Source organism: Rhinatrema bivittatum, chromosome 4 (assembly GCF_901001135.1).
Source record: "Rhinatrema bivittatum chromosome 4, aRhiBiv1.1, whole genome shotgun sequence".
Lineage (NCBI taxonomy): Eukaryota > Metazoa > Chordata > Amphibia > Gymnophiona > Rhinatrematidae > Rhinatrema > Rhinatrema bivittatum.
This window is the reverse complement of record NC_042618.1, coordinates 472,504,951-472,525,861: the sequence shown is the minus strand read 5'-3', so window position 1 is coordinate 472,525,861 and position 20,911 is coordinate 472,504,951. Positions and strand designations below refer to the sequence as shown.

Genomic DNA, 20,911 nt, shown 5'->3' with positions numbered 1-20,911 from the left:
ACAACTCCACTTCCGGAACAATCTCCAGGTTATCCGGATAAAATCTGTCTGGATAAAAACTTATCCGGATATGTGGCGAAGATCTTCAAAACTCGGCATTTATTAAGGTAACTCAGAAGTTATCAGGATAAGTGCCTTTGAACATCAATCTCCTTGCTGCTGATGGACTAGAGAAAGGTTTTGTTGTTATTTTTTTGCTGCAGTGGAAAGTTGCTCCCTCGTATTTACTCGTGTCCTGCCTGCCACTCAGGAGGGCCGGTGCCACCATTTATAAAGGGAGAAGAGAGAGCAGGAGCGAGAGGGGCGTTCCTCCTGCCCGTTCCAGCACAGCTAGAAATGGGTATGTGGGGGCCGGGGAGGGCCCTGTCCCTGGAGATGTTTGAAGGGGATGGGGGGGAATTGGAGGGGCCAGACTGGGCCTGGTTAAGCTCAGTCCCAGTCTGCTCAGTTTTGCAGTGGGAAGAAGCTCAGAACGGCCCGGGGGGGGGGGGGGGGGGGGGGGACGACTTCTTTTGGGCTGGGAGGCAGGCAGGAAGCGCGTTCCAGTTTTTTGCTTTGTTTTGGGTTTTTTTTCCCAGGGGGTGGGATGTTTATGGGTTTGTTTTTTTTTTGGTTTGATAAATGAACTGGAAAAAAAAAACATTAAATGAAAAACAAATAAAAAAAACTCCCCGAAAAACAAAAGGAACATCCTTGGGCCACACACATCCCTAGCTGATCAACATTTGCTCCTCTTTCCACCTTTTTTTCAGTGTGAGAAATACAATTTATCTGGGCTTCCAAGAAGGTGTGGGTTGGTTTTTTTTTTATCCATTTCCTTGCTTCAGGCAGACTTTTATCTCTTGCATCTGCTCATTTAAGCTTCTTTCTAATTAAATGTTCTCATTTTACCAGTCTCCCTTTTTAAAGTTAAATGCTACTGCAGTAGTTTTATTATCCCTCCAGTGATTATGTCAAATTCAATTGCACAGGACCACTATTGTTAAGCGGCTCTACCATTACCCTTTGCACCAAGTCCTGCGTTTCACCGAGGAGCAGGATCTAAAGCAGCTTGCCCTCTCATCGGTTCCAGATATTCAGCTAATCAATATTAGAGTAATTAAAATCTCCCATTATTATTGTGTTCCTCATTTTATTAGCCTACTTAATTCTCTGTTAGCATTTCATAGTCTGTTTCATCGTCCTGGTCGGCCGGCTGTGCAAGTTATGATGTATATCCAGCGGCACGGCAAAGCTGCTGAATATACACGTATACGTATGTGCGCACTTCGCCGGATAAGTCAACCCAACTACGTTTAGAGCTGCTCTATGGGGCGTCTAAACTTAGACGTAAACTTATGCGGTTAAATGCGAATATCAGTATAAGTTATACGGCCAACTCGCTCGGCCCTCAGTCCGCCCAGTATATGCCTCCTGTTTGTGTGTGTAACCTTTAGCCGTCTAAGTGACGGCCGCTGAATGTGAGTGCTTATTCAGCAGCCATTACTTAAGCCGCATAAGTCCCACTTATCCGACTAAATAGCGCTGAACACCCTTTGAATATCGGGCCCAGTGTTTTTTGACCAAAAATATCATCATTTTACTAGATTTCTTTTTTTTAAAAAAAACACCCTTACTCCACTGCATTTCAGGGGGCTATACTGCCTATATCTCAAAATCTGTCTCCATCCTGAGAGCCTCTGGATGTTACCACGCAGGATAATGAAACTGCTCAACAATTACCCCACACTCTCCTAAGTTATAGTAAAAACTAGCATTTAAGAACAGAATCAAAGAGCATCTGAAACTCTTGAGGGTGAGTTTTGTTCTTTTGCATTTTGTGCACCAAGCCGCGGACTGAATCTGTTTTACATCCCCTGCCTTCAGAGAATTCCCCACAACTTAACGATATTTTATACTTCCCCAGCCTGGGCTCAGTTTTCACGGCTTGCTCTATTTCACAAAACTGATTGGCAGTCCTTGTGTTTTATATGGCGCAGTAGGGGGACCGATAAAACGTTTCAAATATAATCCAAAGCGACCTTGCCCGTGCGTGCATCCCCCACCCACATCTGCGGGCGCGCGGTCAACAAGGCTAGGCCCGGTTTACCTGAGGTACTCGTAGAGTCCATACATGGGCAGGAAATCGATGTCGGACAGGAACATGTACGGCGTGCTCACGTGCTTCATGGCCACGTTGCGCAGCAGGTTCACAGGGTAGAACTGGCCTTCCTTGTAAACAACATGGTAGCCCACGTTGTGGCGCGCCATGAGAACCTCCGAGCCCTGGGCGTAGCGCAGGAACTGCTGGGCCTCGGCGTCGGAGAGGTAGAGCGCCAGACTGATCGGGCCCTCCCAGTGTTTGCAGATGGCCTCCAACATTTGAAGCCTGGAAGAGAGAGAGAGAAATGAGAAGGGACCGCCGCTGGAGATGAGCTGCACAGTAACGGCACCCCTGTAACGTACATGCAGCGGCACTAAACATTGACGAACGTGCAGAACGTGAACCTGTGGAAGAAACTGCAAATCGTCTGTGCGATTCGTTTTAACAAACATGCAAGAAATCTGTGGGGAAACATTTCGGCAAATACTTATATCTATCTATCTATCATGATATGTTACAGTACTATAACCTTCACGCAGCTCTTACAATGTTTTTTTTTTAATTGTAACTTGTAGGCGCCTCTGATATTTCGGCATTGCCACCCTCCCACCTCGCGTCTGTAAATGCACCTCTGTCCTCGCCTACAGCAGACCCCGCTGTTTCAGGACTGGGACTTCTCAAACACCTCTGCTCAATGTTATTAGATTTTAACTCTCGCCACTCTCCCCTTCTTTTCCTTGTCAGAAGTCAGTGAGGAGGTGTGTAACCCAATTCCCAGATTTATAGGAATCAGACAGGAGGCACAGCGTGAACGGTTCTGCTGTGGCCTCTGGAACGGCCCCCGAGAACATCCTCTCATTTCACAGAAGTCACCTGAGCTAGGGTTTGAACCGCTGGCTGTAATGCCTCGGCCATTCCCCTGGAGCCACCCTGTCCCCTCTGTGCGCCTCTTACAGTCCATGTTTCCTCTCAAACTTGCCCAAAATTCCAGAGGGAAGGAACAGAGCCAATCAAAGGAGGGGCCAGGAGGTTCGTTTCACCTGGGCCTCAGATTTAGACACTGGCGCTCATCCGTGTCATTTTTATTATGACAAGGGGGGGGGGGCCTCAAAACCTGAACATGGCCTGGGCCATTCTGGACCTCTGAGAGGGTCTTAGAAGGGGGATGCAGTCGGGCAAACAGCAGACAACACCATGGTGACTCGCTCAATCCCCACCTTTTCTCTGCTCAGTTTTCCCAGCGATCGTCCCTTGCCCTAAGGTCATCCGACTGAACTGCCACTGACTTGAATGAGGGATAAGGCGGGTCGCACGCTGGCAGATTCACTTCTATATGCATTGCATCCTGGGCGTTGTCGGCGTGATCCCTCCCACTCCGCGATCCAATTCACGCCAGGCCGTCCGTTCCAAGCCACGGGCAAAAGAATTAACACCTGGGGATGATCTCGGTATCCCGGCTCCTGCCTGTAACCCCCCCCCACCGACTATCCGAGCCTCACACCAGGATCCACAAAACCAGAATGTGTGGCTGTGGCATCCCTTATGCCGCCTAATGACACCTCATTTACAACCCTGGTGTTCTGCCACGTGACAAGACTGTGCCGTCAAACGTCTAAACACCGCCGTGCTCATCTGATACCGCTTTGTTAATCATGATAGGCAATAACAGCACATTTTACACTGGTGCATAAGGTCAACAATAATAAACTATTAAAATATGTAAGGGTAGCTAATTGTTGTATCTGTATTTAAAGAGAGAAGGGTTTGTTTGGTTTTTTTTTGCCTAGCAGCAGGTTAAAGCTTAGCCTCTGTTCGCTCTGCCTCATCAGAGTGATTTTTCTCAGTCTAGCTTTTACGGTACACGGCCGTTCTGCCAAGTTTCCCCCCCATCCTGAGCCCATTACGTCCTCTCCAGTCGCTGCAGCAACGGTCCTCAGCCGGAGCAGGGGCGTGAGCGGCATGCGTCAGGGCTCTATCTGGGACCCTGCATCGCTGGCCCTAAACCCAGCTTTGACTTCTCTCCCTCCTCCTCCTCCTCCTCCTCCTCCCCAGGCCTCTCCGCATGGCGGAGCACAGCACTAACCTCCCCCCCTCCCGAGTCTCCGAACTGGACCTCATTTTGCAAGTCCTGAAATATTACTGAATGCAGCAGAACCTGTCAAGATACGCGCGCGGCTCGCCCACTGCGACTAGAGCGTCCCAGCTCTGGCAAAGTCTCAACCCAAACCAAAAATAAAAGCGCAAATTTATGGAAATGAAAAAGCGTTCTTAGGTTTCCCTTCCCTTGGTGAACAAAGATCCAGCACTCATAGTGGGGAAAGCTAAAAATATTTTGGGACCTTTATTTTTGGTGTTTTTTTAAATTTTATTTTATTTTTCCCAGGAATTTATTAATATTTATTATGACAAAAAAAAACCCAAAACAAAACAGGAAGAAAATCAATGGAAGAAAATGACTCGTTTTTCCAGGTAAATAGAGTTTATTTTGGTGGACAGAAGCCAAGACAGTAAGACAGTATTTAAGCAAATTCTCGCCCTCACTCAGTAGCATCCCCGTCCCTACTCCCATCCCCTACCTAGCACGTCCCTCTCTATCCCCCCCCAGAGTCTCCCTCTCCCCCCCTCCCTTTACCAGTGGTGGCTCCAGGCTCCTTCACTCCCCCTGTTTGCTGCTTGAGGGTAGCGGGGAGGACGTGAAACTCTGCATGGATGGTACTGGAGGGTGACCGCATTTGCTGATTGCAGCGGCAGGTGGGGGATGGGGAAGGCTGGAAACGAGGCACAATCTTTGGCCCGCACTGGCTTTGAGCATTGGTGGGAGTCCTTGAACAGCCACATCCACAGCTCTGGAGCCGCTCTTTAACAGCAGCCTAAAATTTGGGAAAATCTGGGAATTTATGGGATGAAAAATCTGTTTAAACTGATAACGAAGGATCCTAAAAATATTTTAGGTGCAGAGTAGGGATGTGAATCATTTTTCTGACGAATTAAAATATTGTATGATATTTCTTAACTCGTCAAAAATTCGTGAATGATGAGAAACGATCGCATTTCCCCCGAATTTTCGTCAAAAATCGTTTTTCTGATTAGTGCGCACTAAATAACAAAAAGTAACAAAAATTAACGGTTTTCGTTAGTGCGCGCTAACGGGAGTTAGCGCGCACTAACAAAAACCATTAATTTGTGTTACATTTTGTTATTTATTGCTATTTTTGTTAGTGCGCACTAACCCGAAAAAACGATTTTTCACTAAAAAAAAAAAATGCCGATCCGCAGGAAACCGAGATTTTCCCGCGGCCACACGAACCCGATAGCAGAAACGATGGGGCACCCGATTCACATCCCTAGTGCAGAGGGCTCTGACTCTTAAATATCACAACCCCAGTTCTTCTATCTACTCAACTCTCAGACACTCACCGACATACCAGCTTCCATCTTCTCTGACACCCACACCCACATACCAGCTCCCATCTTCTCTGACACACACACCCACATACCAGCTCCCATCTTCTCTGACACAAATACCCACTCACATGCCAGTTTCCATCTTCTCTGACACCCACACCCACATACCAGCTTCCATCTTCTCTGACACACATACCCACTCACATACCAGCTCCATCTTCTCTGACACACACACCCACATACCAGCTCCCATCTTCTCTGACACAAATACCCACTCACATACCAGCTTCCATCTTCTCTGACACCCACACCCACATACCAGCTTCCATCTTCTCTGACACACATACCCACTCACATACCAGCTCCATCTTCTCTGACACACACACCCACATACCAGCTCCCATCTTCTCTGACACAAATACCCACTCACATGCCAGTTTCCATCTTCTCTGATACATACACACACCCAATACCAACTCCCATCACCTCTGACGCATGTACATATGCACACCCCTACATACCAGCTCCCATCATCTCTGGTATAAACACACCCGCATACTAGCTCCCATCATCTCTGACGCTTGTACATACACACACCCCTACATACCAGCTCCCATCATCTCTGGTATAAACACACCCGCATACCAGCTTCTATCACCTCTGGCGCACAGATACAGCCACTTACCAGCTCCCATTACCTTTGGCACCTACACATACACCCAACCACATACCAGCTTCATCACCTCTGACCCACATACCAGCTACCATCACCTCTGACACACACACATACCAGCTTCCATAACCTCTCTCACACACACACATCAGCTACCATCACCTCTGACATACAACACACATCAGCTCCCATCACCTCTCACACACACCCATACCAGTTACCATCATCTCTGACACACACACACCCATATACCAGCTACCATCACCTCTGACACACACGCACACTCACATACCAGCTACCATCACCTTTGACACACACACACACACCAGCTCCCATCACCTCTCACACACACACACACCCATATACCAGCTACCATCACCTCTGACACACACAAACCCCCGCATACCAGCTATCATCATCTCTGGTACTCACAGTTTTGCCTTGGGGCAGGACAATTTTGAAAGCTATTTAGCCAGTTGCAATACCGTTCCTGGTGACACGTTTAGGTTTGGGATAATTTGGGGGCAGGGGGAGGGGCTAAAAACGCATGAAATTTTATCATTTTCACAAGTACACCCCTCAGCTGTTTGCAAAAATAGCAGATGCAATGTATTTAGGTGCTTTTAGCACACACTTCCTTTCTGACCAACAGTTCTCAAAGGGGAACAATACACATTTTATTCCCTTTGAAAACTGATTGCAGTATCCGAGGGCTGAAAGCAGCTTGCTAACACGGGGCCTAAACACGACTTTCTATCACGGGGCCTAACAGCGGCCAGGTATACTGTAAATAATGTGGGCTGTTCAAAATAGTCCCTACAATGTCACACACACACACACAGATACATTCAAAGAAACCTCTCATGCTGCCAATTTTCAACTCATATTCCCCCATCCATCCTGCTTCTCTTTACTCTTGTTTCACAGAATACCTCCATGGGCAATACCCCACACTGCCCGCCTTTCACACAGAGCCATCTCATTTGCACACACACACACACACATATGCACACTGTCTCAGGCCTCACTAGATGATTATCATCTTCTTCGATGGTCTTCTAAGGAAGAACTGACTGGATAGGCTTAAAATATACTAGTTGAAAGATAGGCTTAAAATATACTAGTTGAAAGATGCAGTCCCTCCCATGGCAGGTATCTGCTCTATCAGCACAAGTATGGGCGACTTTTCCTAAAAACCTTCAAGAAGATATTCCACAGTTTTGGGGATGGAGTGCTGTATAGATGGCCACTTCCTGTTCTTAGGTCAGTTCCAGGTCAGAGGTTTAGCAGCAGTATTTGTTTCTGAAGAAAACTGCAATCTTACTAGGTTTTGATACCTGGTAGCCGAGGACAGGACCTTCTGTGCTCTTGAATGCTCACCGACTGTAGCATATCTGGATTATTCTTATGATGGGTTAATAATAGGTGTCACAGCCTGCAGAGAGTATTTACACCATGTGAAACAGTGACCACTGCCTGTCAGATGCTGTTGATGACTGCCTTTTCCTCAAAGACTGGATATCTTTTCTGCTTGGAAAATCCTATCTTAGAAAACACTTGCATGTCAAATTCCTGGTTTCTAGGCAGGGAGACTGTGTCCTTGCGTACAGGAACTCCTTTCAATGCAGCGGATCTATTCTTAGTCCTGCAGGCATTTACATTCGAGAGCTCGCTTTTCTCCTTGACCAGATTGGTTGTATAAATGTCACTGCATGTCCTTCTAGGGCGATTCTTCTGCAAGGTGCAAACGCGTAAGAGACAACATTTCCCAGGGTATTCACTCAGCACTCCTTTTCTGAGCTTGACAAGAGCAGCCACATAAATAGACTCAGGGCACTTTGTGCAGCAGTGCAAGAGATCTCTGGCTGGCGTCTTCGTCTCTCTGTGAAAGGGCTTCCCAAACCCGTCCTGGTGACCTCCCCACGGCCAGTCGAGTTTTCAGCATGCACACAATGAATATGCATGAAGTCAATTTGCATACACTGGAGACTCATTTTTGCAGAATTGTCTCCTACATATTCATTTGTGAATATCCTGAAAATCCAACTGGCTGTGTGGGTCCCCAGGACAGATTTTGATAGCCTGGGTCCACAATGCTCTGAATGGTCGAGCTTAATTCCCAACTTCTAATGCAGGTCTAATCACATATCATTCTTCTGGCTATTCCTGGAGCATGTATGTCTGAAATGTTGCTTATTTTCTCTGCCCTGTTGTACATATCTTCAAGATTTCTTTGTAGAGGGACATCACTTTTCTCCCTCCTGGTTTCTTTATGTATGCTGTTGATTGACTGCCTCTCCTGATTTGGAATGACAGCTTCTGTACATGTTTATGAAAAGATGATAATGCTCGTTTAGCTACCTTCAGCTCTAACAAATCTGTTAGAGGCAATTATACCATCTTACTTCACAAATATGAACCCAAAGCAGTTCACATCACAAATTAAAATACAACCAATACAAAATAATCACTCATGGGCAATTTTTGGAGAGCTGATTAAGATGGGGAAAGGATAATTAGGTTTCTTACCTGACAATTTTTTTTCTTCGAGTCCAACCAGACCAGACAGGACATAAGAGTTTAACACCCCTGCCAGCAGATGGAGACAGAGAAGAATCTGATTCACCAATGTCACTCCTTAAAAGGCACTGTGAAGCCTGCAGCATTTCAGTGTATCTATAACAAAGCAAGCATATTCAACTTCCCCTTAAGAGCATGGGAGAATCAATGAAGTTCCTTAACACTTGATCATAAAAGGACCTACTTAACAACCGAACCGATACAGTATATATATACATACACATCAGGTTGCTAGCTAACAAAGATGGGAGTCTGGACCTAATTTTCCCTTCCTTATTGTCCTCCCACCAGACAAATCCAGTTCAAATGGGAAGTACCTAAGCCCATCTAAAGCCGGAGGGAACCAGACAATCCTTCCCTCATGACCCCAGTCCCAAGGGAGGCAAACTCCCTAGCATGCAGATCCAATCTGTAGTGCTTTGAGAAGGTATGCAAAGACCACCACCACATGGCTGCTTTGCTATTCTCAGGTGACACTGCCTGTCTGTCCATCCACGAAGTTGCTTGAATTCTCATGGAGTGAGTTCACAGGTCCTTTGGAAACAGAAACATACACTGAAGTAATAGCTTCTTTAATCCATCTAACAATCGTGGGCTTAGCAGCTGCGTCCCCTTTCCCTTGACCACCAAAGAGAACAAACAAATGATCCAATCTACTAAAAGAGTTGGCCACCTTCAAATATCTGATTAAAGGTCTATTAACATCCAAAAAATGCAAGTCTTTAAACTTTCCTGACAAGTCCCTCTTCTTGAGCACCAGGAGATCCACTGACTGATTTAAGGTTGAATGAAAACACAACCTTTGGCAAAAAGGAAGGGACTGTATGAATGGATAACCCTGTATCCAAAAACGGAAGAAATGGATCTTTACAAGATAGAGTTTGCAACTCAGAAATATATCTCACTGAATAGCCACCAGAAAAAGCATCTTAAGCATTAAATATTTAACAGATGCCCTTTTAAAGGGCTCAAAGGGAACTGTAGACAAGGTACGCAGAACTAAATTCACAGAAGAATGTTTTTATGACATAGTGGCTGAAGATGATTTATACCTCTAAGAAAACAGGAAACATCTGGTGGAGTTTCTAGAGAGATTTCTTGGACTTCCCCTCTAAAACAAGTAACTGCGGCAACATGCGCCTTCAAAGAATTTAAAGCTAAACCTTTTTATATGCCATTCTGTAAAAAAGACAGAACTATAGGCACTGCAGCTTTAAAGAGAGAAAAGCCAGACTCCCTGTACAAAATATCAAAAATCTTTCAGACTCAAATATAAGCTAATGAAGTGGACTACTTCCTTGCCTGTAAAAGAGTGGCCACAACCTCCTCTGAATAAACTTTATACTTCAATTTTCTCCTTTCAATAGCCAGGTTGCAAGTCAAAATGGAGCCGGATCCTGCATGACCACTGGCCCCTGATGTAACAAATCCCAAAAGTGCTCTAACCTCAGAAGATTCACTGGATTTCCAGAAAGCATTTGAAAAAGTCCCTCATGAGGGACTTAGGAAATCAAAAAGTCATGGGATAGGGGGCAGTGTCCTATTGTGGACTGCCAACTGGCTAGAAGATAGAAAGAGTAGGGCTAAATGGTAAATTTTCCCAATGGAGAAAGGTGAATAGTGGAGTGCCCCAAGGATCTGTTCTGGAACCACTGCTTTTTAATCTACAATATAAATGGGCTCTGACCGACGGCCCGCAAATTTGCAGTAGAGAGCAGCTCTACCACGCATGCGCGGGTGAGAAAGCACGTCGGTCAGAGCGGAGCAACATGGCGCTGGGAGGAAATGGAGCCGTGTGAGGGCTGCCTTGGAAGCGATGGGGAGGAGCAGTGGCGGCGGTATTCAAGCATCGGGCAGGCCAGCAACGTGCCCGGTGGTGAGGCACGCGTAAGGGAGAGACCCCCGGAGATCCCCCATGGAGCAGCGGTGGCGGTATTCAAGCATCGGGCAGGCCAGCAACAAGCCCGGTGGTGAGGCACGCGTGAGAGAGAGACCCCCGGAGATCTCCCATGGAGCAGCGGCGGCAGTATCCAAGCATCGGGCGGGCCAGCAACAAGCCCGGTGGATTATTGAGATCGTCCCCTTCAGCTGGGGGAATTTCAACTTCCTCAAGAGGTTCTCCTTCTGGATCACTGTCCTTACCAAGAAGCTCTTCTCCAGAATCAGTCCCTGAAAATATAGAAATTCTTTCTAGATCCTCACCCATATCTAACCTGGGTCTGTAACAAATTGAGACCTAAGACATCTCTTCTGCCAGAGTTTAAATTATAAAATAGCTTCCCCTTTGGGGGAGGGGGGAACCCTTCCTTAAACTGAAGGCTTTTGTGGGGGGTAGGTTGACGCCACCTGCAGGTCCTCGCCATCGGCTGGCGGAACTGACTGGTGCAAAGACCCAACAGGACCTTCACCAATACCAGCCCATTGCTCCCCATAGGTTGAGCCCTTGGGTGCTGGGGCCGGCTGGACTTAGGTGCAAGGTCTCCAATGATGAAGAATCCCACGATGGCAGCAGACGATAATAGAGTCAAGACGTACCAAAGATGAGGGCAGGCGGTGATCAAGCGAAGTCCAAGAAGTGAGCAAGTGGTCAAGACAGGCAGCAATCAAGGCAAAATCCAGGAAGCAAGCAAGTGGTCAAGGCAAGTGGCAATCAAGGCCAAGTCCAAAAGACGTACTGAGGTCAAAGCCAGAGAAGCAATCCAGGATGAACGCAGGATGAAGAGCAGGAGACAGGAACACAGAGTCAGGAACACGGAGAGATGCAACCAGCTAGTGCTAGGAGCTCGACCTGTTGCTAAGGCATCTACTGCAGGGCAGGTCGGGCTTTAAATAGAAAGGCTGCAGTGACATCATTGCTGGGCACCGCAGGATGTTTCCCGCCGCGGGCCCCTTAAATTGAAGAGACACGCGCGCACAGGGACGCTCACTCAGAAAAGCGGCGACCCCGGCGCGGCGTGGTCTCTTGAGCCCGGAGGCCTGCTGCGTCCAAGTTGGGGGAATCGCAGCAGCGTTGACGTTCCAGCCACTGCCCTAGGTTTTGGGTGAGTGCGGCTGGCTACCGGATAAGCCCGTAGTCGGCCAAATGCAACAAAAGCCTCATACATCAAAAATATAAATTCAGGTGAAAAGGGAATGGGGGGAGGCAAAAGGCAACCAACCCACATCCTTTTTCACTGGGCTCTTTCCACCTTAAGCCCTAATCACAGTCCCCTCCTCTGGAAGGAGGTTCCCCAAAGGAATTATTGCCAGAGGCACTGCACCGGGAAACAGGCAAAATGTCTGCCGCCAGCCCCAAGAGATGCAGCTTAGAGGCAGTTTCAGCTCCACAGGCCTCCCCTTTCAGAAAGTTCCCAGCCTTAACTAAGTCTCTTATGGAAGTCAGCGTAGGCAATGTCTCTGGAAACAGCTATGAACCGATCCTGGCAGTGGCCTTCACACAGAGAACAACGCTGAAGCCTGAAAAAGCAAAGAGCCACAGCTTACCTCTCTCCTCCTGAAACGCAAGGAGTTTTTAAAAACATATGAGAGGGCAGAACTCTCTGTGCTTCTTCTTTCTTTTCTTTTTTTAAAGAAAGTAACGTTGTCAAAAAGATGCAGAAATGAATACTTCCCTGAAGAGAAAACGTGTGCACAGCAGGGCTCTCAAAGAAGACACCTTTACCCCCCCCCCACTCTTGGGACCAGGTTAACCACCTCAGGATAATGGAGGAGGAAGAAGCCATAAAGTCTGCCAGAAAGGCAGGGAAAGAGGGAGCCAGCACTACTGGCAATCAAATCCCCCCCTACTAACATGGACCAAGACAGAAAGGAGCGAACCATAGCTCCCACCCTGCCCGGCTCGTCCCTAACGCCACCAGTATGCACGCCCCAAAGGAAGAAATGCACCGGAAGCAATTTTCCTCAAGTTACCAGTGCTGCTGGATTCAGCGCCTCTGCCATCTGCCGGAGACCGAGAAATACCGTAGTGCTGCAAGCTTCACAGTGCCTTGTAAGGGCTGACGTTAGCAAATCAGATTCCTCTGTCTCCATCTGCTGGCAGGAATGTTAAAGGCAGGTCCTGTCCTGGATTGGTCTGGGGGGACCTTGTTATAATGTAACTTTATACTCTTTCAAATTGTCTCTTGTTATTGGTTGGTTATAATTACTGCTTTGTTCGATGTAAACCGAGTTGATTTGATTTGTATCAAGAAAGTCGGTATATAAAAGCCTTTAATAAATAAATAAATAAATAATAAAGAAAATGTTTTTTTTTTTTTACTTATGTAAATCTCTGTGAAACTTTTCCTGCCTATGATATGGGTTTGACAGAGAGAGAGAGCATCCAGTCCAAAGAACGATACACAGGCAGATGTATGGTCACATGTCGTGTATACATGTAAGTTACACAGACTCAGCAGAATCATTCACAGGGAGGGGGAGGTTTGTATTTATGTGCACAAAGGATCGGCTGTACTTGTATGTGAGTAGATTTGGTGGGATAATTTTCAAATTATACATAAGCATGCAAGTTTGCTTTGAAAATGGAGGAACTTATGCGCATTATTTTGATTCCAGCACTTAGGAAGACTCTTGTCACATTAGCCCCAAAACAAAGTTATCATGTAAAGCCAGAAGCAATCATATTTTATCAGAGGGAATGTTATGTCCCCATCTCACAATGTCGCTTATTCCCGATTTCCACAGTGAAGTTTTATTTATTCATTTATTTTATACTACTATCGCTGAATTCAAAGCAGGACTATAAGGAAAAGGGTACGGAGGGATGATAGAAAAAAAAATGCACATCAGAATGGAGTGAAATGCAATAGCAGCTACAGCAGATATAGTGGAAGCCAGAACAGAGTGCAGCCTCACTGTCTGAACTAAACTGAGCTGGGGCAAACAAGCAGCCTCTCCACTTCCTCATGGCATTTGCTTCAGGTTGGCTTTTTTTGGCATCAAAGGTTTACAAGGCGTATAAGAAATGCTTTCTAGAGCTGGAAATCAATAGAGCGGGCTGGGATCACGATGCACAGAGGCAGCTGTGCTAGCTGATGCGCACGTTAAAGTCTCTGCAAAAAAATTCTCTTTTTCAGCTTTCTGTGAGGAAATCGATGCTTTTTTTGTAGAAATTTTGTCTCCTTCCTGCAGGTGAAGGTCACTATACTGCAGACAGCAGTGTGTGTGGAGGGGGCAGGTATGTTGGGAGGGGGCATAAAACGGCTAAATCAAATCACAAATACAAACAAAAAAAAATCATAGGGCGCCCCCGTCATAGGCACCCTGCACTCCAACTAACTTCTGAGAGGTGGCTGCACCGGGGAGCCAGAGGGCAGGATGCAGGGTAAGCCTGTGCCCGTAACGTGGAAACCCGCAGACTCTGCTACCTAAGGGTGAGCTTTTCCATACAGGGCCCGGGTTTAAGACTGACGCCGGCCGCCGTGCGAACCTGAAAGAGCTCCGGAAGGAAGTCGGGAAAGGGGAGACAGGACACAGCCATTCAAACGTCCAGCAGCAGGGTACAAGAAGGTGCCAGCAGAGCGAATGCAAAGAAATGAAGGTTACAGGGAAAAGAACAACTTAAGGAGACAGGGCTAGCTAGAGGCATTTATCATCCCCCTCCTCAGGTTTAAATGGAATAAGCAGCTCAAAACAACAGACAGCATGGCCAGAAAATAGAAGCGAGTTCTAAGATACTCCTCCACGGCAGTGCCAAGGGGAATGGGGAGGATGTGCTGGAGCGATAAGAAGGTGACAGAGAGACAGAAGAATTATTTCTGCCACCAAGTTAAAAAAAACAAAACCAAAGTCTCTGCGAAGTCCTTTTCTTTTTTACCTGTTCTGTTTTTTGATCATTTTAACCACAAATGTCTTCTGTCTTAGATTGCTCCTCCCTCCGTAGGGGAACTTGCTCAGATGCAGACTGTGCACCAAGTGAAATGGAAACTGAGAAGAATCCAAGACATTTCTACTTAAAACAGAATCAAACACCTCTGAACGGACACAGAAGGACTTCACGGAGACAGAAATAATTCTACCCCCTCTCCGTCTCCTTCTTATCACTGTCACACCTCAAACCCTCCCTCTTCCCCCTTCTCACCCATATTCCCCGGCGATGCTGTCATCTCTTGCTCTGACCCTGAGCCTTCTTCTTGGACCGGAGGAAGGGAATCCTAACATTAGCCTACATTAGCCCCATTAAAACTAGATCAATTTATGGGTTTGCTTTCATGCAATAAGGAACCAAAAAGGAGTATTTTCCATAGCTGAAGGACAAGGGCGCATTTTATGAAGCAAAAGGGAAATGTGAGAAAATACTTTTTTTTTTTCTTCATCACTGAGAGCGTGACGGGCCTGAAACAGATTTTGGTTTCTTCTCTTTCTTCCATTATAAATCCAAGCGGAGATTACAGGAACCAAAACCGTGGCAGAATTCAAGCACGAATGGGATTAGACCCAAAGAGACCTTAGTGGCGGAAGAAGGGAGGGAGGAAGACCACAGTGTGCAGGCAACAACGGGCAGACGGGTCCCCCAGATTTTCTTGCTCTGCCGACGTTTTCTGTGTTTCAGGATTGTGCAGCCAAAACGCCCCCTTTATAGCGGAAGTTACTTAGCTTCGGAAATACCGTGCCAGCCGCTACAAACCGCATCAGTGTGTACTATTATTACTACTAATGCTGAACACTTCTATGCAGCGCTGTACAAAATCACATGAGACACCGCCCCTGCTCAATAGAGCTTACAGTCTAATCAAGACAAAGGAAGGGAAAAAGAGACTTGGGGAATTTCATTTATTAACACACTGGTTAAAAAATGAATGAGACTGTACATGGGACATGCAAGGGTTAAGATGTGAAAGCAGCCTCAGAAAGGTGGGTTTTTAGATGGGATTTAAACAAGATGAGAGAGGGAGCGTGACGCACCAGTTCAGGAAGTCTGTTCCAAGCCCGTGGTGCTGCCAGGTGGAAAGCACAGTCGGAAATTGATAGTGGAGGAGAAGGGCATAGGGAGGATTGACTTGTCCGATGAGCGGAGTGCACGAGGAGGATGTAGAGAGAGATAAGAGAGGAGAGGTAGTGAGGGGCTGGAGAGTGAAGGTATTTGTAGGTGAGTAAGAGGAGCTTGAACCGTATTAGGGAACCGTAGGGAGCCAATGCAGTGACTTGAGGAGGGGGTTATATGGGTGTAGCGACTGGTGAAAGAAGTCACACCGCTGAATTTTGGAAGGATTGTAGTGGAGAGAAATGAGAAACAGATTGCAATAGTCTAAGTGGGGGGTGATGAGAGACTAAATAAGAGTTCTGGAAGTGTGTTTGGAAAGAAAGGGATGGATTTAAGCGATGTTATAGACAGCAGGGGTGGCCAACTCCAGTTCTCAAGAGCCACAAACAGATCTGGTATTCATAATGAATATGCATATGAGAGATTTGTACACAAAGGAGGTAATGCATATAAATCATTGCCATGCACACTCATTGTAGATATCCTTAAAACCAGACCTGTTTGAGGCTCTTCAAGACTGGAGTTGGCCGCCCGATATAGATAAAGAAATATCACATGGTTTTGGTTTTGTGTAGAGAAGATTTCGGGCTGAGGGGAATGGGAGCATGACCTTGTTATCCACAGAAATAAGAGAAGGGAGGAATAGGGGAGGTGGGCTTGGGAGGAAGATAAGGAGCTCTGTCTTGGCCATGTTGAGTTTAAGGTGGTGGTGGGACATCCAGGCTGCAATGTCAGACATGGAGGCAGAGATCTGGGACTGGATGTCTGATGAGATTCCTGCTGTCGAGAGGTAAATCTGGGAATCATCAGCATAAAGATGGTGCTGAAAGCCATCAGAGGGAACCAGAGCACCAGCGGAATTAGTATACAGAGAGAAGAGAAGAGGGCCCAGAAAGAGCCTGAGGCACACCAATGACCACCATATCGGTAGGGGAGGCTTTGGTGCCCTCCCAGGCACCAATGCTGTCCTGGGAAGCAATGCACTGGATCAGCATGTTGAGCTTCACCAGCAGCAGTATGAGGACAAGTGGCATAGGTCCGGTGCCATTGGTGCCACAGGACTGAAGCCCTGCAGCGCCCACTCCACCACCAGTTGGACTTGCCAGTCCAGTATCTTCTCAAACATTGCCGATGCCAACACTGACTGGAGGAAGGAGGGGTGGCCAGATCGCCTTTGAACCCATAAGGCAAATTGGTGACTGGCATCAGGACTGGTGGAGACCATAGTGGGCCCCAGCACCGATGGGGGACTGGCTCTCCTCGCCATAGGGTCGCTTCAGAGGCATCGTGGCATGAGTGGGTGGATCCCCGTGCCTGGCACCATGCATCGACGGGGACCAGTGCCGATGTTTCTTGGCTTCCCTCAATGTTCGGCCTGGTCCCTCCCTGATGCTGAGGCTGATAACGAGGAACCCGATGTCCTCAGCCTGGAGGAGATGGACGGTGGTCAGTCTCTGGCTCTCCTATCTGCCGATGGCGCTAATGATGTCGATGGCACAGTGTCCATTGGGGTGGCTCCCAGGTCCTTTGATGTTGATGGCTCGGACGTCTTCAACCCAAAGAGCTGCTCCATCTTCTTGAGTCAAAGCAGATGTCCTTTCAGTGTAATGGGCACACAAGTGGCAACCCCAGACGTCATGCGATGACCCCAGGCAGAGGACACATTATCTCATGCAGATCAGTGATGGACATGGTCCTTGGGCACCGGGAGCATCGTTAAAACTAGATGTGGCCATGTCAAGACGAAACAAAAGGGACGCAAACCAAAATGATGGATGTGGGCTTCAATGGCTGTTGAGCACCAAGGCACTACTGCCACGGGGAATCGACTGTGAAAGAAAACTTACCAGAATCGCCATGAGAGAAAAAACTGTGAGAAATAGGAAGTTTTCCACAAGGCCAAAAACAGCCAAAAGTGAACTCACTGACACCATGAGGCTTACATCTCTGCGGTAAAAGAGAGACTGGAGAGGGACCCCACGTGGACATTTGGTATAGGGCAAGCTGGGCATGCTCAGTGTGCCAAGTCAAAGTTCTAGAAACTTTGTCTTAAGTTTTCCACATAGAGGGTCCATCTGATGATATCATCCATTTATGAGGACTGACATCCTGCTGTCATTGGAGAATTCGGTTTACTTGTGGCTTTCTGAGGATCAAGACCATTTCCAAATCACATTACAACAGATCTAATACCAATTCCAAGGGACCTTTTTGCAGGATTTTATAGCACTGCATGTAAATATAATATACATGTTGTGATATTTTTACTTCAGAAGACTGCACTTTAAATATTCTTGTTCACGTAAACCCTATCATAAATGTATAATTTTTAATTGTGTGTGGGGAGCGTGTAATATGTGTATGTATATGTGTGTGTGTGGGAGGGGGTGGGGGTGGGGGGGAGAGTCAGGCTGTAAAAGTTTTATCTAGGGCACCTATTATCCTTGCACCGGCCCTGGGAGAATTTGCCAGAGGAAATACTAAAAGTGCAACGGCAGAGGTAAGAAGAGACGCAAGACAGGACAGAGTCCTGAAATGCAATTACCCTGAAGATTTTGCTGGGGTTGCTGTGGCAACCCGGTGGAAGCTCTGCTACCTCCAGTGAAAATGATCACTGCTCGCCGTGGCAATCTGCGCCAAAAAGTGCAGGGCACCACAGGTTTCCAACTGTTTATAATTACCAGCTTCATATTTGACAATGATTAAGAAATGCTTAGGGTGACCCCGCAATTCAAGTTAACACGATTATCAGCACTCGGCACACGATGCAGTATAATGTGCATCTTAAGACGACGACCAGGAATAAGAATGAGGCAGAAAATATTTTGCTGCATGCCCTGCTGGCCTCTCCCCTCCTTCCTCTGCCTCGCCATCTCATCATCTTCCTCCTACCTCTCGGTTCACACTCCTCGGGGGAGCAGCCCTGGCTGCTGACGGGGCAAATGGCTACACAGCGAGTCACGGGATAGTGGAGAGGGATCCAGGCAGCCTTTGCAGAAGAACCCCCTGGTAGTTACTTCGGGGGGGGGGGCTGGGTGTGTGATTGTCCGTCGCCGGCGCTGCTTGCGCCAGGCACGGGCGCTATGAGCTCGTATAAGCCCGGGGAAGGGAAAAATCAACAGTGGCAGAGCTCCGCACGCTAAAGGAATCCACGTGCTTTGCTCTGGCTTTGTGTGCGGGTGCCTCGAGCCTCTGGGACGGACGGTTAAATAAATAAAATATCGCATGAAATACTGAATGTATGCCTGCTGCTGTGCTCCTCTGAGGCAGGAGAGACTGGGGGGAAAAAAATCGCTCCTGCTCCGGGGGGATTTTTCCGTTTAAGGAACACAAAGGGTAAATCTGTGGGTGGAGGGGGGAGGCCCCACGTGGGGGGGAGGGGGGAGCGCGACGATTTTAAAATCAAAGCAAAAGTAAACGAGGCGGGAAATAAATGAAGCCAGCCCAGAGAAGAAAGCCTTTATCCTTCTCTCCTATCTTGCAAAATATGGAAGGCACCTTTAATTATTCGTAGTGCAGTCCCAGTGCAAAGGCACAGAAAATCTGCTCCGAAGAATGCACGGCCTTCCACGGGATCAGCAGGTGCAAGAGCCATTAGCACTGAAAAGCAACCATATGTCCAGAGTGTTTACACAGCCAAGACGTTGTCTCTCGGACTCATGCACAAACCTGTACATAATTTATAAGAAGCAAACAGTGACATCTCGCCATAACGTCCCACTGGGGATCTCGTTTTCTGTTTTCTACAGTTTTGTGTTCAAGACAAAGTAATCGCAGTTTTGCCTGGTTACAGCAGTGACATTCAGCCTGAGGACTGGGAGTTACATGCACATCGCCATGGGAAGGGGGCTCCATCTGGCTCTTTTACACCAGCAGCTTCAAAAATCACCGCGCACTTTTAAAAGTTCGTATGATAACACCTGAAAGCAGTTTTTCGTAACGCGGCTTACTCCACAATTAACTACCCGACATGTTGAGTGCCACCGGGCTGTACTGCCAGTGCCTGTGTCACAAGCAGAGCAAAGGGCACAATTCTGAGCTTAGGTTATCTCTGACAGCTTTCCTGACGTCTGTTCCCAGTGTCCCTTTGCATCAAACACTAAGCACGTCCAAGGGTGCAGGGGGGAAGGGGATGAAGGGTATACACATGTAAACAATAAGGAAACAGGCATGGAATATTTCTGGTGGCCTTTTATCCAGCAGTAGTCCTCATGCTCAGGGCAGGGATCCAATGCCATCAGCCATCATTTGCAATTTCCAGGGGATGTTTTACCCTATTTTTTTGCACACACATCATCCCCCCTCCCATGTGCCTAGTGTGGTCATTGCATGCTCCCTCCGCAGATCGAACCGGAGACCTTCCACGTGCACCGCCGCCAAGACACGGGGGGGGGGCGCGGCCTGCGGGCATGGACGTCTGGTGAGCGTTCGGGCAAGTGCGGGGCCTCGACGAGACACGATCCCAAGCCGATGGTTTTTTTTGTGATGGGTTTCCGGGGCCTGCCCTGAAACAAGAGCCCCTACCTGTCCATGGAGAGCTGCGCCACCAAGGTGACGTCTGTACGGTCAGCCGCCGGCTCGTACTCGTAGTGCAGGAAATACAGGTGCGTGCGATGGACGGTGAAGCGCTCCCTCCGGAACTCGTAGCAGAGGTCGTCCTCGTCCAGCTCCGCCAGCTGATTCTGAAGCTGTGAATCGCAAAAAAACAGACACCACGAAGGGAGTGAGGGGGCGCTGGTACGTTTTAGTTTTGTATTTTTCTTTTACCGTTCTCAGTATTTTTAATTTTGCCAATACAATGGCAGTTATTCTTGTTTCTGTCAGGAAGGGAAATAAAAGTAAATTAATCAAACGACATAACTCATTATTATTTTTTTTTTTTTAAGCATTTTTACCTACTTCCCAGCACAAACCTGTTACAGTGAAACAGAATACAGTAGAGTCAAGGAAGAGAAGTGCAAAGGTGCAGACAAGAACCCTAACCAACACAAACCAAAAAAAGCGCTACAGCGGCTCAGAGAAGGACTTCCCAAAGATGTGTGGGCTTTCAGGACACCACAAGGCATATGCATAAGACATTTGCATGTAGTGGAAACATGGTAAATGCAGATTTATCTCATGCATATTCATTGCAGACTGGCTGCATGGCTCGCTGAACCAGATCTGGAATGTCCTGGATTAAAGTGGC

The 20,911-nt window shown here is 47.4% G+C and overlaps 1 protein-coding gene across 1 annotated transcript in view; it reads right to left on the bottom strand.

The window, feature by feature from the left end:
* The window catches only part of LOC115089198 (LARGE xylosyl- and glucuronyltransferase 1), a 519,096-nt gene that overhangs the window by 17,276 nt on the left and 480,909 nt on the right, over nucleotides 1-20,911 (bottom strand). Inside the window, exons 11-12 of the mRNA XM_029597248.1 lie at nucleotides 20,248-20,411; nucleotides 2,090-2,368 (exon numbers count right to left, since the gene is read on the bottom strand). Coding sequence (XP_029453108.1) covers nucleotides 2,090-2,368; nucleotides 20,248-20,411 — 443 coding nt within the window. The remainder of the gene's footprint in view (nucleotides 1-2,089; nucleotides 2,369-20,247; nucleotides 20,412-20,911) is intronic.